Here is an 18377-nt window from a genome sequence, read left to right on the forward strand (position 1 = left end):
TCTCTGAACAGTGGGCGGACCTTATTTTCCTTTCCCTAACCACTGATTGGCAAGATGGGTCGTTTGTTATTTTATTGGTTGCTGTCCCCGCTAAGGGCGGAGACAGAGGGTTTAAAACCAAGCGCTCTGGGTTGAGCGGGGTGCTGAATTCGTGTGATCCACGATTTAGTCATGTAAATAGTTTTCTCCTTGCTTTGTTTCTTCTCGTTTTTTTACCTATGTTGTAAATAAATAGTTAACCTTCTCCTTTCCTTGAGTAATGTGAATGTTTGCGAGTAGAACCACCGGGTCATCAAGAAACCCCGATTTCATCATCAAGTTTCCTCTCATCGCCACCGGAAGGGGAAACTCAACTCCCTCATTGGCTTTTGTCCCGAGTTATCTGCCGGAAACCTCGTTCTCACTCTTCAGCACATTTTCTTCGTTTTCGGCAGCTCTTTAATTCATGCCCTTGTCACAGTCGATGTCCTCAAGGTATTCGACTGCGTCTCTGATGATCACACCCTTTCCTACCTCTGTAACAAAAACTGTGGCCCCCGCATGTGTAACTACATTAGTGTTTTCCTCTCTAACCGCACGTTTTCAAGAATCTCACCTAATTTCTGTTCCTCATGATCTCACCCGGGTACCCCTCAGAGCGCCGTTCTTTCACCTACCTTTTTTTTTTAACAGTGCCATGGCTGCCCTCGCCGTTCAATTGTCATCCATTCATTATCTGCATCACTCCTTTATGCCGATGACATCACACAGTAGTGCTCGCACGACTCTCCTGGTCATGTGCGAGACGCCCTTAAGCAGGGCCCGCATCTCATCTGCTCCATCCTTGACCAGGCGGGCCTTTCTCCCGCGCCAAAGTCCGAAATACTTCTTCTAAGTCATTGCGCCTATCAACGAGCTCACAACTCACTGACCTATCTTACCCTGGCCGGTTCCCCAGTCCCCAGAGCTTCTCAGTGCCCCCTTCTTTGCATGCCTCTGCATGCTGCCAAGAACGTGCAGGCTGTTGCTACCTGTCACTGTCACTCGCCTACTTTGCTGAGCCTTGAGGTAGTCTTCCGATCAGCGCGAAGCGCACGCGTGTCGACTGGTTCATGAGCTAGCTCTTAACAAATTTCTTTACTTCGTACCGTATATCTCCTCACCCTGACCCCGCCGAAAACTCTGGCCACCGCTCTCCACGGCCTCGGTAAGGCTGCTCTCCGCCTCCCCATAATCAACTCCACCACTAAACTTGATGCCCCTGGCCTCTCCCATCCTCTTCGCTCTCTTATTTTCCTTCACCGCTATCGGCAAGTGGTTCGCCTCCCATGCACAGCTCACGGGCACTGGCTTCTCAACCAGACTACTGTTTCCCCCATCCGTACAGCCACCCATACGCTACCATCACTTCAGGCGCCATCTAACCTCCGTATACTTCCTTTTCCCTCCAATATGCCACCAGTTCTGCATGCTGGCCGCCGGCATGCTGCTGTCTCTCATCACAGTCCATCCTTCAATACTGATGGAGTGGCACACACGGGTACCTCTTACGTGGCTCCTCGCGGCCCCAATAGCCGAAGTCCTCTTTCATCCTCTTCTTTCTGCCTCCGTCGTCTGTATCATTCACGCCACTCAAAATTTTCATCGTTTCCACCTCTAACTAACTGTGCAGTCTACACTGACTCCCAGGCAGCAATTCGTGTCATTCAATCAAAAACACTCCCACCACATCTGACCGTGGAGCTCGAGGGGGCACTTTAGTCGCTGCAACCTTGCCCCGTTTTCCTTCGATAGATCCTTGGGAATTCGGGGACTGAAGACAATGAGCTAGCTAACCACCTCGCCAGTGATGCTCTTATCCGGGCACCGTTGATACCCTGGCCAACGCCCTCGGATGGCGGGTCGAGACAGTTCCTTCTCGCCACCATCAAAGAGTATTACGACACCCTCCGCCTCTACCGTAAACTCTACCATGACCCTCATCCTATTATTTCAGTGTGGGAGGCACAAATCCTTCAACAGATACAGCTCACCACACTTGTAACACCTGCAGAGCTTTGCCTGTGCAAATTCCGTCACTATCCTTAATGTCCTAACTGCCCTGCCCCGTGTGCCAACCTTTCCCACTGTTTATTCTCCTGGCCGGTTGCTTTGCAATCAGGTTTCTTTCCTACCCCCTCCCATACTGTCGGGACCTGGCTGAACTGGCTTGGAGCTGAAGGTGAAAAGGATAGTGCCTGCTCGTGCAGCAGGTCATCGATGTTTTAGGGGCCTAAATAATGTCTCGTACTACTACTACTACTACTACTGCTCTAGATTTCCAGTCGACTTTTGGTAGGCTGTCTCCAACAGTACACCGCACTGATTCGCGCATAAACGTATGTTGAATCTGCCCATTGCGGCCTGTCACGCGCTCTGTGCGACCTTATTGAGCATTCTATGGAACGAATGTTTCAATGCACGCGTTTCTTGCCGCGTTGTCGTTGGCGTTCGTTGCGACCTCCTCCCCCTCACCCCGCACCGATAAAAAGGCCTATACAATACGAGTTTTATGAATAGCTGGACTGAAGGGATCTACTGATACCAGTCGAAGTGTGCTGAAACTCTACAGTAGGAAGAATGCGGGATGTCCCGTTTATGCCGCTAAACTCGCATTCAGCTCTTCATAGTGGAGTTTTAGGCTATGCTGAGAGCCGTTTGCTAAGTGTATTGGAAAATCCAAGTGCGGTAGGCACTCATTTGATGTTATTGCAATGTGCTTGCTTCTAGTTGATTATTATCACCAAGCAAGAACTTTCAATATTATTGACTCCACTGCTGGGGGGGGGGGGGGGGGCATGTCCCAAATAATGGGCTTCGCCTTCTATAGGTTATGAGCACTTCCTTCCTATACACCAGTTTCGGGAACTATAAATCATGCCAATGAGCGCCACATTCCTGACTCACTCAGCTTAGCGCTAAGCTACAGCACGCACCCTATTAACATTTTCCTGCCAGATTTCCTGGAATGACTACGAGTATCGTCTAGCACAGTGGTGATTCTGCCTCCCCCCTCTCTCCAACCCAAGCTCCCTACTAGGGTATCACGGACCATATTGCGCTGTTCAGAAAGCCCTTGCAGCCAACTACGGCGTGAACCAAAAAAAAATAATCCTGTAGTGACCTTCGCCACCAAGATAGTGAGAGCGTTCACTTTAACCGCCTTATGTTCTACGACAATCCATTGTTATTTTTCTCTTAAGTCACCACGACGGCTTCTTTTTTCGTTAATAACTGTTGTGGTACACGATGATGCAACGGCAGGAAAGATGGCCAAAGAGGAACACTATCTTATGCGTAGCACATCTTAAGGTAACTTGCTCGAGACGAGACAGTTATCGCAACGCAATTCACAGGCAAACATCACAAATTAACACTGTCGCGGAAATGTTCCGGTTTTGTGACAATGTTCACCCTATTTATATTTGATGCTAAGAATATTCGGTAACAAAAAAAAACCTTCTTCCAATAGCATGAAAAGCCAACAAATAATTTATTTTAAAATTACCAACTCTAGACGTTTAATGCGCATAGAATGGTGACTCGCCGAAATGTCGTCCTGTTGTTACAGTCTAGAAGTCAAGCGTGGTTTCAGCGCAAAGCGAATTGCACAGCCTCCCAGTGAGGGCACGGATATTCCAGAATGGCGATCTCGCCTCTTTCATTTTTTTGTTTCTTGCCCACTGCGAAAACAAAATAAGTACCACCACCTTTCCTTTTTGCGACCTTTCACTGTGACCTGGCGCACTCCTAAAATTCATCAAGCAGGTGTCTTCACTCGCAAAGCGAATCTTTCCGCTTGCGAATCCCTGCACTGGGAACTCAAATAGTCGGCTTTAAGACATATTTCATATACAAGAGCGGCAGCAAGAACGCCGCAATATCTGCCGTCAAGCAAGAAAAAGAAACCCATTTGTTCACAGAAGCGATTGTACGAAGAATACCAGGCCATCCTTTTTAAAAGAATCCGGCAGGATCTACAAGGGTCTGTCTTTTTATGCTTCGTAAGCGTTATACCGCACATTAAGCAAGAGTAAAGTAGGCGCGATTGGACATGCGGTATGTTAGATACAAACGCTAGGTAAAAAAGGGTACTTTAAAGTTAGAATCGTACCTGTCGCCCAGCGCGTGTAGATACGTGAAATTAAGAGCGTCGTAAAAGATGCGCTGCTTGCTTGCCAATTGCGTTGTACTGCTCCTCATCATTGCCATGTATGAAGTGACAGCTTACCACCATGGCTTTGGCCAACATAGTTTGGATGGCTTAGTTCAGCGCAGGATCAATGACCGGAGGCGTCATGGCTACATTTATCGAGTAAGTATTCTACAATTTATACGCATAAGTTACGTAGCTACACACGCGTTATCGCGTTGCCAATGAGAGTGCTTAATAAGGACAGCCAGCCTAAATAATGATTTTTTAAAAACGCACCAGGTCAGCAGCTGGACTGGCAGGAAGTATAGAAAATCATAGTTTTGAATATATGCAGTTCTTACAGCATGAATAAGCAGTTCCTTGAAATGAACAATTTAAGACGTTCACAGCAATGTAATTCAGGAGCACTATCTCTTCCTTGTGTCTTCTTAACTTGGTCATGGACTACCGCATCAAAGAGAAACTTCGTCACTAAACACATAAACACTTGAGTTCTGTAACCTTCACGCATGCAAAAGCAAATAAAATGGCTGAGTTAGATCATTTGAGCAGCTATTGCTTTTTTTGATGGCGTATTCACCGCTTCAGACCAGGTCACTCAAAAAGCCTGCAGAAAGCTTCTTGAGCTAGTTTTTTAGCTTGGGCGAAAAATGGGCATGCTGGTAATGCAGCGCTGCTCCCAGTTCCTTTAGAAAAGCAGCGCTGAGAGCCAAAGTGCACGCGTGAGCCCTTGCACAACGTACTTGAACGTTCAATCCCACCCCAGAGCTGTAGCTTCCAATTTATCCTTATTGTATGTGCTATTCACGTCACGAAAGGCATTGAGCTGAATTTTCATGGTCGTGAGAGTGCCACCTTCACTGAACTTTTTTCTTACCGTTAACTGCATTTCCAACCTAGTTCGGGACCACCCATACTACTGCAGCATTCGATATGAGCGGCGCTTATGATTTTATGAGAATTCGGCGTCCGTTGATACGAAAAATGATGCGAAGGTGTATTACCAGTATGTTTCCGCTAAGGTTTTCGTACTCTGTCTACAATTTTTCATACTGTGTTAATACGAAGTCCACATCTTGTTGAAAAAATTCAGATATGCGTGTGCTTTTCTTATCTGTCTGAGTTGATTCAACATTCAACTAATATAGCCTCAATAAAATCCCTATATTATGTGTATGACATCATACGTAGTCCATATGAATGACAGCTCTTTCGTGCGCGTTTTACATACATTTTGTGTAGAATTCGTAATCTCCGTAATGTATCTATATGAGGCATACTAAAAATGAAAGGAAAAACGGAATTCGTCTTAGATGAAATGTGACAAAATTTCAGGATGCGCTTAAAATTGCATGCCCGGCTGTGCCATTTGTTAGTAGATTTAGAAATTCACATAAAGGTACTACTAACTGGTTACTTCCTACCCCGACAAGCAAGAAGGCCAGCGCTGATATTCCAGAAACGCCCATCCAGTAGGCATGCCCAAAAATACGTTGCATAAGCTGTATGCGGCATGTGGCTCAAACAACCAAAAGGCTAATGCCGCCGCCTCTGAGTGTTTTAGTTGTGAGATAAATATTTGCGCCTTAAAATCCAATACAGTGCAGAGTTCCCCCGTTTATATGTTTTATTATAAACTCTAAGGGTTGAATGTCCTTATTTTCAATAATTAGTTTTAACCAAAACTTGCTGTTGTTATGACAAATGAATTTTCATCGGAAGTGATGCTAGCCATTATAACTGTGCTCCGCGATTGCCGATGCGGACACATGTCCATTTTGCGGACATATGCAGAGAGCGGTCTCCGCTTGGCGTTTTTCACAATGGCGTTCTCTTCTTTTAAACAATGGGGCGTCCTTATTTTCCGCAGATGCTTTAATACTACGAGACGCTTTTTAGTATTTTGACTGAAAATAAACACTACTTTGGCGACCAAATGTTATATCTGCGGCTCAAGAAATATTTACATTACCTTGCTACACAGAACCAATTGCGTATTTGTTTCGACACATAGGCATAGCGTCGTACAAAGAGTCACAATGGTTCTAATTTGTGACGTCGAAATTCTATGATTTGTCAGAAAAATTATCCCAAGGGTAATAGAATTACGCGTCCTATTTGAGGGTAAAAGGGGCTAGAAAGTCGAAACAATTGCAAGGCGCTCGTAAAATGATAGGACGCGGTATATTTTGTAAAATATTTTGCTGCATATTTGCTGCATATTTTCCTACCTTCTCACGTCTTACTGCTGGCCCTTCACCATGAGCGGCGAGGATGACATGGATTCGGTAGAACGTGGGCCAGCTAACTCGCTATAAGCGCGCGCTGCCGCCCTGTTCAGGAGCGTTAATAGACAGTTTTAGCTGTGCGTACGCAAGGAGTTTGCGGGGACGGTAGTGCGCATGCGCAGAACGCAAGCGCAAGCCTTGCGTCTTGCGTGCGTACGCTAGCCAGCGGACTTTGCGTTGCGGCGCTTGCGTGGCTTCGTACGCTAATTTTGACAAGATGGCGGCGCCCTGCTCGCCCGCTTAGGAATAAATACATGTCGCTGCTGGATTCTCCGACGCAATAGCTCGCTCAAATGGTAGCGGTTCGCTTTTATTTCGCCTACTCTTGCCCACACGCAGCGGTATAAGCGATAACTAACCCCTGTTTTTCAGATAATTTGGTGATTTTCAAGCTCCTAGGCCTTACTATATGCAGTGTGTTTTCCTCGTAGCATCGACAACTGGCGAAGCAGTTTTCTGTCTTTTGGCCAGTTCTCACATTTTCTTCGGTTTGCGTAGTTTTCCTTCTTGGAACAAAAAAAGCCTCACAATACACTCACACTAGTTATCAGTAATCACGGATGAAATTTTCTTCAACCGAGGGTTGATGTGCTTTGACGTCATGTCACTAGATGTCGATAGGTGCGCCTGACGGACGCTACGGCTCGGCCAGCTAAAACTATACTTCGGAGCGGACAGCGTAACGCACGCAGCGCCGTAGCGCTTTGCGTACGCAAGCACTTGCGTACGCACAGCTAAAACTGTCTAATGTATTCACCCACTCGCATGCGCCAGCTTAATCCTATTCGTCCGCACTTCAAAGCACGCACCCCTTGCGCGCAATCGAGTCAGTGTAGCGAAGCCCCGCGGAGCTCCGGTTCGAACCTTCCATGCGCCAGCTCAGTACTAACCACATGGCTCTCCTTTTAGTATGCGCAAGTGCACTGCTCGCGCCACGTGTTTGCTATGTGGAGTAACGTTAGAGAAAGCAGGATTGCTGGAAATTACCTAACGTATATGTTTCGCGACAAACACTAGCGGATGCCATACGTCTTTCGAAGTTTTTCTTTTTGCAGCGGAGCACCTTTTTTTCTGTTCGCAGTTACAACCTGCTGAATCCTGATTTTCTCGCGGGAACGCAGATGTCTAGATTATTTTCAACTTTGGCTGTTTGAGATAACCAAGCTTACAACTTCTTTAAAAGTTCGAACTTACTGAGCCACTGTCGACGCAAAACTCAATATTCGCAGCCATTAAATCGTGTGCTAAATGCTCTGAAAAAAGCAAGAAATTGCCGCAAATCTCTCTTGACGTTAAAAAAACTTCCGAACCTCCACGCGTTATATGTTGTGTGATTTAGAGCGGCTGTCTTTCAGAACGATTTCCATTTGTGGATGTAGAAGATTTATTCTGCCCCTCTGACCGATGCATATAGGTGAAAAAGAGCCCTCATCATGCTCTCCTTTGTTGTGGAGGCATGAACTTAGTCTTGGTTAGCGGGGCCTGTTTCTTTTATTTGTGTGACTTTTTGCAATTTAGCCACAGCGATGAATGAGGGGCTGTAGAATGTAACTGCCAAGCACTCCTCGCACGGTCGATCTAGGCCACTCGGGCAAAATTTCAAATGCAAACAGCTCGTACAGCGACCTTTTTTTTAAAACATAGCGGAAGAAATACGCGGACGACAGAGGTGTAAAAGGGACATCGCGCCTCTCCCGTCAACGTCTCTGTCGTCAGTGTATTTTTTTAGCTATGTTGGGAAAAACTGTTGCCAACAAGCCCAAGCCAAGCTACTGTCTTGCAGCGGCGCTTCCCTGCAAAGTAATAACAAAAAATAATTTCTAATTTTGGGACAATTACAGCGGCGCTTCTCTCCACGATTACAGATTTAGCTTGTAAAACCCTATTAACCAATACTATCACTGCGTCGTCTTTACTGATTTCTTTTGGGCCCCGATACTTAAAGAAGCTGAGGCTTTAGTCTACCGTTTCACCGTCCACTTTGCTTTTGCTCTCTTCATTTCATTCGGCTCGTGCTTAATGTGGAAATCTCTTTTGCAATGGCTCTACACAAGCACATATTTCAACAGGTCTAACATGAGACAACAAATTATTCGGAGTAAGTGAGGACCGCAGCAAACTCTTCGCCAGGGTAAAGCGTCTATTGAATGGCAGGAGCTTAAAAACATGCCAACAGCATCAACACTTTGCATGGTTTTTATTTCTAAGCTGCCACTCCGGGAAAACTTTTCCAACACGCATCACTCAGAACAAGCCACACCTATATCTTGAAGCTTCAGTGTGAAAAGCAGGCACGAACTACAACAAAGGACGCCACGAAGGGCTACCCACAAGCGCTTACTGAAGAGAAAATCTGACTTAACAACCTTCCTCCAGAACACAACGATATGTCATGTGGTCTCAGCATTACATTTTTTTAAATATAAGCTTCAAAATTCAGTTTTATTTCTGGCTGCACTGCAATAAACGACGCACGAATTCATTTCCTGGTCACTATTTTCATCGTACATTTACTCCTATTCATAATTGTAAACCGCCAAACCTACATTAAGCCCAAAAAACATCTTAGGCGGAGTACCCTTATATCGTGAAACAGAATAATTCTTGAGCTCTACGCTAGAATAAATAAGGGCAACAACGTATCTTTCAAGGTATCCGAAGTCCTCTTTAAACCATGTGACCCAATATCTCTTAAAGCTTCCAGCAAGCTCCAATTGTTAGCTGAGAACCGGTGCGATGATACATTTTCGCAGCCTTTTTCTCGACGTTTGCTCCGGCCTGCGCCAGCTGCCAACAAAATCGATGCGACAAGCGCGCGTTTCGTAACAGACAATCAAAAGGCACAGCTGCTACCGTTTTGTTCGCTTTAAAACGAAGTGGCTTACACAGGAGGAGGATTAGAGACGACCAGGCAGTGTGTGCGTGTCGCGCACTGATAATAAAGATTTAAAACAGCTTATGCAGATCATTGGAGATCATAAATTTTACCGCATTTACTTCTATCTGGAGAGCAGGAATTACTGCTTATACTGGGCCGAATAAATATAAAAATATTGCTCTGTTCTTGCTGGTGACTACAACAGCTCAACGTAATTACTAGCACGAAAGAACATACAGCGATGAACAGAGAGTAACAGGGCATACATTAGACATGGCTAACTTTTACTGCCAGAAAGGGGCATATATTATATAACGCAAAGAAATAAATGGCCAACTAATTTACAAACTAACGACTACGATTACAAACAATAATGGAGTGATCATAAAAAAAAACTACTGCTTTCTTCCCATTCAGTGCTGATTTCACGGCCATTCTTTTAGGTCAGGTGTTTTATTGAATTAATCAAACCGTCCTATGCCTATCCAGAAGCAAAAGAAAAGTAACAAGTTTGTAATTTCAAAACAACAGGCACTAGCACAATGCGGTTTATACATAATACGCAAAAAACGTGGGGATTCGTTCAACTTAATAGCTTACTGCCACCATAGTCTGCATTCGCCATTGAAAGGTGGCGCTTTCTTGGTGCTGGCAGCTTTTAGAACGGACTACAAAGCCACTTGTAAATGACAAAGAGGGTAACAAAATTTTTTCCCTGTTGAAAAAATTCCCTTAGTGCGTTGCTATGAAAACCGAATCGGGCTACAATGTCTAGGTTTTGAATTACTAAGTACATTTCTTTTGTGTCACTTTTATCGAGATTTTGTTGATGTCTAGCGAAAGCAGTGTTCTCCTCGTTACTTGGACCGTACTATTTTCCATCCCTAATTACAATGTTATTCACTCGCGAAAAAAGCTTCTTGGGCTGTTGAGGCTAATTATAAATGTAAGAATAATTCACTCATATAATTCACTCATAATTCAGTCGAGGATGTGTCTCGAATGTTCCTACTAATATTTGCGTTGTGGAACTGTCCCACAGCGAAATAATTTTCTGCCGCCCTTCGAACTTGATATTTGTGTTTTCTCGGCAAATATCTTGCAAATACCTTTCTTTGCAGAGAAAGTTCAGAGGTCAAATCTGTGAAAACTCGGATGAGTGCTTCTATGGGCTATGTTGCGTTCAACGCCTGTACCGCACCTGCCAGCCGCTGTCATGGTATGGCCAACGTTGCGGTTTGGGTCAGATAAAAGGAGGGTGCTACTGGAACCACTGCCCTTGTATGTATGGCGAAGGTAGGTATATTGTATTTACGCCGCCTATCTGTAGCATATATCTAATGAAAGTCTTTTTTTCTTCTTATGAGTGGTTACCAAAGTATGTTCCTTTTCTAGAAGCACAGCAGCATTACACTCAGCGATGAGAGAATTTTAGTTGACTTCATTCAAATAACGGTGCGCGCGTGCGATAAATCGAACTGCTGTTTCTCTTCTTCCGCTGTTACTTTTTCTTGTCTGTTCCCATCCTGAAGCAATGCCAGCCATACCTACCTGTAAAAAACAAAATAGTTAGGTTTATTGTTTATGGGTGGTTTAACGTCCCAAAGCGGCTCAGGCTATGAGGGACGCCGTAGTGAAGGGCTCCGGAAATTTCTACCACCCGGAGTTCTTTAGCGTAGACTCATATCACACAGTACACGAGCTTCTGGCATTTTGCTTTCTTAGAAATTCGGGCGCCGCAGCCGGGATCGAACCCCTGTCTCTCCGGTTAGCTGCCGGGCGGCATAACCACTGAGCCACCGCAGCCACTCAAATAACAAAATAGCCATCTTTGCTTTATCCTCCTCTTTAATAGCACCCCTTCGTGGAAACGTCTGATCCCGTTTAAATTAAATGGTTAAGTGATTCTTATATCCGCAATTTCTGAATACACCACACACCAGTTTAGGAACATATTAATTGCAAGGAATCATTTCTCAGACTTAATTAGCCTCTTCTTTAGACTAGAGCTTTTTTTTAACAAAGAGCAGTGACTCTTTTGTCCAAAGAACAATTTAGCCGCCAGTGGAAAAATCGAATGTAAAGGTGCCACTTAGAAAAACATATGCTTTTGTCAACATGCATTCTTTAGGGTTACAGAGGCTGACGATTCACTTAAACTCTGTAATGTTCTCGCCACGACTTTCTCTTCGGGGTCCCTACTCCCCCACGCCTTATAAAGGCAGCTTATTTTTGAAAAGCAGGCCTAGAGGGCATGCGCCATGAGCAGTTTCAAAAAATCATGCTGGCTTTTAGTCTCATTTAAATTTATTCCAAATACCAGTCAGTTCCCTGATTTATACTCGCACAACTCGACAAGCATAAAGTACAATCCTTCCTTCTTTCTTTCCCTCCAAAAGAAACAAGATAGTTGGTGACAGTATGCATAATATGACTCTATCTAGAAATGGACGATAAGCCTCACTATTCTTGCCTTGGGGGGGGGGAAGGGTTCTAAGAATCCGGTTAACGAATCAAAATCCATTGAGAGCTGGACGACGCCACAGTGCAACCCTTTAGAGACAGAACCTCATTCCGGATGTCCATTCATCTGCGCTTTCGTGTGGAAGGTAGCAGAGAGTTTATAAAGCTAGTGCCCAGAGACAAGAAACACCAAGAAAACGCGATGAATTTGGATGGTTTCTAAAATGGTTAACGCAGATAGCTGCTCAGAACTTGAATTTGACATTGTAACTCTGATCGCAATTTTGATCATTGAGAGGATATTTTTTAATGGCTATCAGAATGGCTTTTACAAACTCACAGCGACCATGGTGAAGTGTTTGTAAGAGCAGTGGCGACTTTATGAGGGCGCTGATTTAATGATAATAATGAGTGTGTCCTTGCTGAAGCAGAAATTTACATAAGCAGTATTGAATACAGCCACTAAACACTACAAACATAAAGGACAAGGAAAATGTTGGAAATCTTGTTTTATGTTAGTTTTCCACACAGAAGCTTTCTGTTATGTCAGGTGATGAGCTCTGCTTATTCTATATTCAGCACACCTGCAGAACGGGAGCGGTTTTACTCAAGACATTCCAAGAGACAACCGGTGTTCGCAGAAAATCTACTTACATCATTACGTTTTTTACAGACTTCTGTCAACATGGATTCTGCCAAGCCTAGCCATCAGTGTGCGTGGGCCTCTAAGTGAAGAAAGAAGAAGAAACGTGTTTGTTTTAATACGAGATATGACATCAAACTTCATGAATGGATGCAGCGAAAGCAAGCCAATATGGATCAAGAGAATAAACGGTGCTTTAATAAACGACGCAATAATAAAGATAAACGGCCAATAAATTGTATATGTTCATTTTGCACTAATCTCGTCTCGCATTAATTCCCCCTCTTTATTCCGTGTTCTCTGAGTAACCAGTGCCTAAAGGTAAATCTCGTTTCGATCCTGGTTCAATGCGACCGGCTATAATTTCTAATTAAACTCGCATAGTCTAAAGCCCCTTGTTCCAAGTATACTACAATCACAACAGAATATTTCCTAGCTGTATGCCAGCGCGTTAAACTTTGAAATTCGGTCCTTCTTTGCAGGCTTTCGGGCACTAGAACATGCTGGAGGAAATACACGATCACTTTCCATCTAAGAAACCAGCACGCCTAATAAAACAGTTAATCCAATGTTACTAGTAGAGAAAGTGCGTTGACACATCTAATTCTATAAATTGGTAATCACTCTAATTAGGGAATTAAATAAACTAGCTTCATCGCTGCACCCTGTTTAGTTATACAAATCATAAAAAGTTTGCCGAACATTTACAGACGCTTGGACTGGCCTACAAGTGAAAAATCGTTATGTAAACTCAAAGCTGAAGCACATCTGCTGCGGTGTGCGGGGCTTCCTGTAATATACGACATTGTGTTCTAACAGGACAAAGAAAACATGCTGGCTATTCTCATCCGATAGCGGTCATAATCCAAGTTGTATGAAACACTTCAATGCACTCATTTTCTTTATGCTGAAGTGATTATCGCACGCGTTCAAGGAAGCACAGTCAAGGAAGAGGCAGAACTCTGATACTGTCAATCTTCAAGCAAACGCCCGGAAATACGCTGAATTTGCTTTCTTGTTTTCGCGAGAAAAGTTCACTATGTCTCATGCAATATTTGTGCTTGTGTGTGGCGCTTGGATTTATCGAGGCGCAATTGATCTGAACTTTGTCTTAAAGATCAAGGGTCCGGTGATCCTAATACAAATATTTTCACTTTACGATTCTTTTCGGCACGCTTCCGTGCTGCTGCTGGATGCATGGGCTTGCAAATCCCCCCCCCCCCCCCTTCCCCCGTTCATAAAATGAAAGAATACAGCGGAGATAAAAGTGGACTGCTTCAAACACTTTTAAACTTGAAACTAATTTTATTTTTCTTTCTTTCTGTTCATTTCATCTCTAAGAATTTTTGGAGAGAAGAATTTTAATCACTCTGTCCATTGTTGCAAAAGAGTTCTGGATGAGGAGGCAATGGATAGGGGCGGCAAAGCATCAAGAAAAATATGGCTGAGGAAAGCTAAATAAGATTATCCACACGCAACACACAACACTGCCGAATTTCATGGCACTCAAAAAAGTAGTGTATCACTTTTCACGCGCCTCTTTATAACTAAGAATGCTAAATGGCGCGCGTCGTCCTGTTGTCTGTATCAGGATAGACTTTAACATCGAGACACCGACAGTCGATAAAATTAAGTTACGTCGTTATCAAGATCAATTTGGCTTGCCGTTCCTGGGATATGCAGTAAAACTTTGACGACGATTAGCCATTACGTCAGCTTTGGTTGCTATGTTAGTGGTGATATCAAAGCCTATAAAACGACGAAATGAGTTTAATAGTGAAAAACCATGATTATTATGGCCTCAGTGTAGAAAACCTCGTATTAAGGTTACGGTGATGTTCTCATAACCTGGTGGCAAAGCTCGCCGAAATGAAAGCTGATCGACATTCTGAGTAAATTTCTCAAGAGCAACCAAAAATCTAGGGACACGCAAGCTCCGCCTCAAGTATAGGACGTGATAGCAGTAATGGGCGCCTCCAGCGCCTTGGAGTCCTCTTTGCACGGCACTTCTCAGGTACGAACACTGTTTTTCTTATTTTTATTTTTCTTATATATTTTTTGGTTTTCACTTTCAATCCTTTAAGTGCAGCAAGCCATACAAGGCCTCCCCTCAATCAAGTCAAACGAACCTTTTTTTACTGGTCGAGGCTCGAGGGGTAGCTTCCCAGCTGATGACACAAGGGACAGCGGTTCGAATCCTAGCTCAACCTTTTTTGCTTTCAGTGCAGCTGCTTTTCTTTCCTCAGAGGCACAGCGTAATGGGGAAGGAATGACGTCATGGCCCAATAGACCTATGAGGAATTGTGCAGTTACGTCATCACTCTTGTACTGCGTGATCGTTGTGGGGTACGTTTTATTCAGCCCCGCGAGGACATGCGGTGGTAACACTACGCCGCTCTCGGCCAATCCGTGTTTTGTCGACACAACATCCACACCAACTACCACAACTCCGGCTTCTCCTCTGAACGGGACCCTAAACACTTTCGCATTAAAAGAGCGCAACAGCATTACTGAACGTAGTAGTTAGAAAGCAAGAGGCCCTTGGACGATCGATGCAATTTTGCCCACCTCGGCAACCCTGTATTTAAAAACGCATTCAAATTGTTATTTTATGGCTAACACTTCAAAATATTGATCTTTTTTTCGAGCATTTTAAACACTTGTTTCTACTAAAAGCTCTCGAGTTAATCGAAACAGAGAAAATCGTGTAAAATGCGTTCCCCGGCGTGTTGCGTATGGTGTCGTAAACAAGTAGCCCCATAATATCTTCTGACAACGAACAACTTGGTTTGCAGGGACCACTCAAGTTTAGCACATGCTTGGAATGTCATTCGAATTTGACTGAACTTTTTATTTGCCATCTTGTAGGGGAAAAGTACAGATGGGGGACTGCAGAAACAAAAAGCTGTTCTTGGTCATCTTGACGAGTGTACAATTCCTTATTTCAACGCAGAGGCAGCGTCACATGTGCATGCAGGCATGCATAAGCCCATATTATACACATAAACACCGCAGTGGGGGCCGAGTGGTTGAGCATCCGCCTCACATGCGAGAGGGGCGGGGCTCGATCCACAGTGTTGCCGGGTACCCACCGGTAATGCAATGGGTACAAGATTTCCCCTTGCCTGGTGCTCGGCTAGTAAGGGTTGAAATGCTTCGAAGATGGGTCTTCCACCCTACCTTGAGTAATTGGAAAATACCTTGTGCCACGGCGCTCTTTGGCCATAGACGCCATTGCGCTTAAAAATCAATCATCTTACACGGATAAACATGTAGCATTGTACATATACATCTCTCACACCTTGCACACTCGCATATTGCTTGATGCGTTTATAAAACATATATAAACGCTGCAAGAGAATATTACATTGAAATCCCGTACACTAGCCGCAGTTTCCTGTATTGTAGCGAAAGCTACATTGGCCACAAATTCGCAGTTTCGCCGTGCTCGCATTCCCACCATGGTCTCACCGCACCAAGTGACCAACCACGTGACAACAGCTAACCAGGTGACCAGACTAACCTGGGCTTGCAATCAAGATTAACCAAGACTAACCAAGCTATGTCTCAGCTTTCGCTACGTATAACCTGGCATAGCCAAGCTAAGCCACTGCCAATTTTTAATGGTTTGAAACGTTCTAAGCGGATGGAGCTATAATAGTAGAAGAGTTGATATTGTGTCTTCAAGCACAGTTTCTCGTGGTTTGAGTAGTGGTTAGTACCATCGCCGCGCTCAAATTGTCTTGTGACATAACTGCTGAATTAAATGCTGAATAAAAGATAGATAGATAAAGAGGAGCAGGGAAAGGCTGAGATGTTAACCAGAAAGGGGTTCCGGTTGGCTACCCTGCACTGGGGAAGAGGTATTAGGGGACTAAAAGAAGGAGAGAGAAGGGAAAAAGGCATAACACACATACGCACAACGCTGTCACAATTTGTCACTCAATCCAGTCGCTCTCAAGTAGGCAAAGAGTGCCTTGTACGCCTTGAGGGCAGTCGACTGCTGTGGCCACGGACCGAGGATCTTTTGCTCTGTTAATGGGCGAGGATCGAGGCGGTCCAGGGCACAACAGAGTGTATGTCTTGCACTCGCAAATGCAGGGCACTCACAGAGAAGATGAGCGATGGTCTCATCACAATCACAGCTCTCACACGCAGGGCTGTCGGCCATCCCCATCCAAATGCTGAATAAGCCTATCATTTAAGTGCTATCACTTTTAATGGCTGCCTTGTTCAAACAATGCAGAAGTATAGTTTGAAGCAGCACAAAGCGAAGCGAAGCTTTGAGGAGGTTTTCGCGAATTATGTGGTGCAGCACTATGAGGGCAACTTCTGCTGAACTGATATCAAAACATTTAAACGCTTTGAATGAATTTCAAACCGCAAATCATTTCAACAAGGATATAACCGTTACCTTCTGCTTGCACGAGTCTAGAAATCTCGTCCAGAACAACTGACATAAAAAGTTTCAGTGCTGAAAAAAAAATGCACTGGCTATACTAGGCTACAGATTAAAAATTTAGACAAGCGCCGAAAGTTCACCTCTCCGCCCGACGGTGGGCCTCAATTCTGGTTCTTCTTCTTTTAGGATTTCTAACCTTTTGACTGCTTGAATTGTCTTCACAGCCTCGAAGCAGTGCTAAAACTACAACCAGCTTCAGTTAGGCTGTGATTCAGGGTGGGATTCAAAATGGTAAAGCTGAAAGAAGAGCAGAAAAAGTCATGCGATCACTGCCAGTCTTTTCAGACTAAATCAGCTGTCTGAGAAACCAAATTCTTGAGTGATGGCAGTCCTAACAGTTTTAGACAGCCAAAATTGCCGCATTTGTCGCACTCTCGATTGCAATTAATACCACTAACTACAGCTTTGTTTCATGTATGACTGCAGTTGTCGCTGCAGTAACGCATGTCGAATTTTTATATTTCACAGCCCTGTCCACATATAAATGAGCACCAACGTCAGCATTTTCTTCCATGTTAGCCAGGTCGTTCAGGCCAATAGGCTTACTCAACATTTATACTTAAAGACGCACTACACCAGACCCAAGTGGTTCGCTTAATTACAAAGCCTTCTTCAGGGCAACCGGTTTGGAATAACCAGGGGTAAAAGACACCCATGCCCCCCCAACAAACATATCGCATGTTTCCTTGCCTTGCGTCTTCACAACGGGACGAAATTTTTGCTTGCACAATTTCCATAAAATACACTTGGCGTCGTCAATTTATTTAACTTAAGGACGTTAACTGTGGCGTGCTTGCGTGCAGAAACACAATAGACGTCTATGCATACTTGCGTCAACAAGTTCCATCTCAATTGACACTGTTCTCTTGTGTACTTGAAAGGGTAAATTCTTACGGAGCCACAATGAGCCCACAACAAGATTCGTGGAATGAGCAACACGGAAAAGGTTGCACTTTTTGAAATATAAGGTCGCACTTTGCTGAGGTGTTGTGCGCAAAGATATGCCAGAAAAGGGGAAAAGGAAACAACTCACAAATTTTGTTTTTATTTAAACAAGAGAAAGAACAGCGAGGAGAAAATATATGCGAGGAAAACAATAATGTCAACCGGCAGCCCCATAATGCGGGTCCTATAGAGAGGAAATTCGAGCGTAAGAAATCTCAAATTCAGACACTTTTTATCTGCTGTTTGGAGAGCTGGTAACCTAGAAAATGTTCCACCTTTTAAAGAGCAAGGTGACATTCTGAGAAGTATGGGTTATGTTTAAATGTGTGCGAGGAAAAGCAAACCAGAAACAATTACCAACAGATGTCCTTTAGGTAAGGGGAAGGGGAAAAAGGCAGTAAACACGAGAAATTCTCAAGCACATGCCAATCAAAATGTGTCCATTGTAAGGATGAAAATGAGCATAAAAGCACTGAGAATGGTCGTTTTTTCTGCAACTCTTTAGTCCTAACGAAAGTGAAACT

At 44.1% G+C, this 18377-nt stretch overlaps 1 protein-coding gene across 1 annotated transcript; it reads left to right on the forward strand.

Moving 5' to 3' along the window:
* The first annotated feature begins 3980 nt into the window (after nt 1-3980).
* On the forward strand, nt 3981-12706 carry LOC144135136 (U-scoloptoxin(18)-Er1a-like). The gene is made up of 3 exons (XM_077667884.1): nt 3981-4333; nt 10462-10636; nt 12477-12706. Exons 1-3 carry the CDS (start codon nt 4181-4183, stop codon nt 12506-12508), a joined length of 360 nt encoding a protein of 119 aa, XP_077524010.1. The 5' UTR covers nt 3981-4180; the 3' UTR covers nt 12509-12706.
* Nucleotides 12707-18377: the final 5671 nt, after the last annotated feature.

This window comes from Amblyomma americanum, chromosome 5, assembly GCF_052857255.1.
Source record: "Amblyomma americanum isolate KBUSLIRL-KWMA chromosome 5, ASM5285725v1, whole genome shotgun sequence".
In the NCBI taxonomy this organism is placed as follows: domain Eukaryota; kingdom Metazoa; phylum Arthropoda; class Arachnida; order Ixodida; family Ixodidae; genus Amblyomma; species Amblyomma americanum.

What these genes read in the sequence shown, in the direction of transcription:
- LOC144135136 (XM_077667884.1), top strand. Translation starts at nt 4,181, where the DNA reads ATGCGCTGCTTGCTTGCCAATTGCGTTGTACTGCTCCTCATCATTGCC. An exon ending in GTCATGGCTACATTTATCGA is followed by an intron (nt 4,334 to 10,461) that starts GTAAGTATTCTA and finishes CTTTCTTTGCAG; the next exon opens with AGAAAGTTCAGAGGTCAAAT. An exon ending in CCCTTGTATGTATGGCGAAG is followed by an intron (nt 10,637 to 12,476) that starts GTAGGTATATTG and finishes CGTTTTTTACAG; the next exon opens with ACTTCTGTCAACATGGATTC.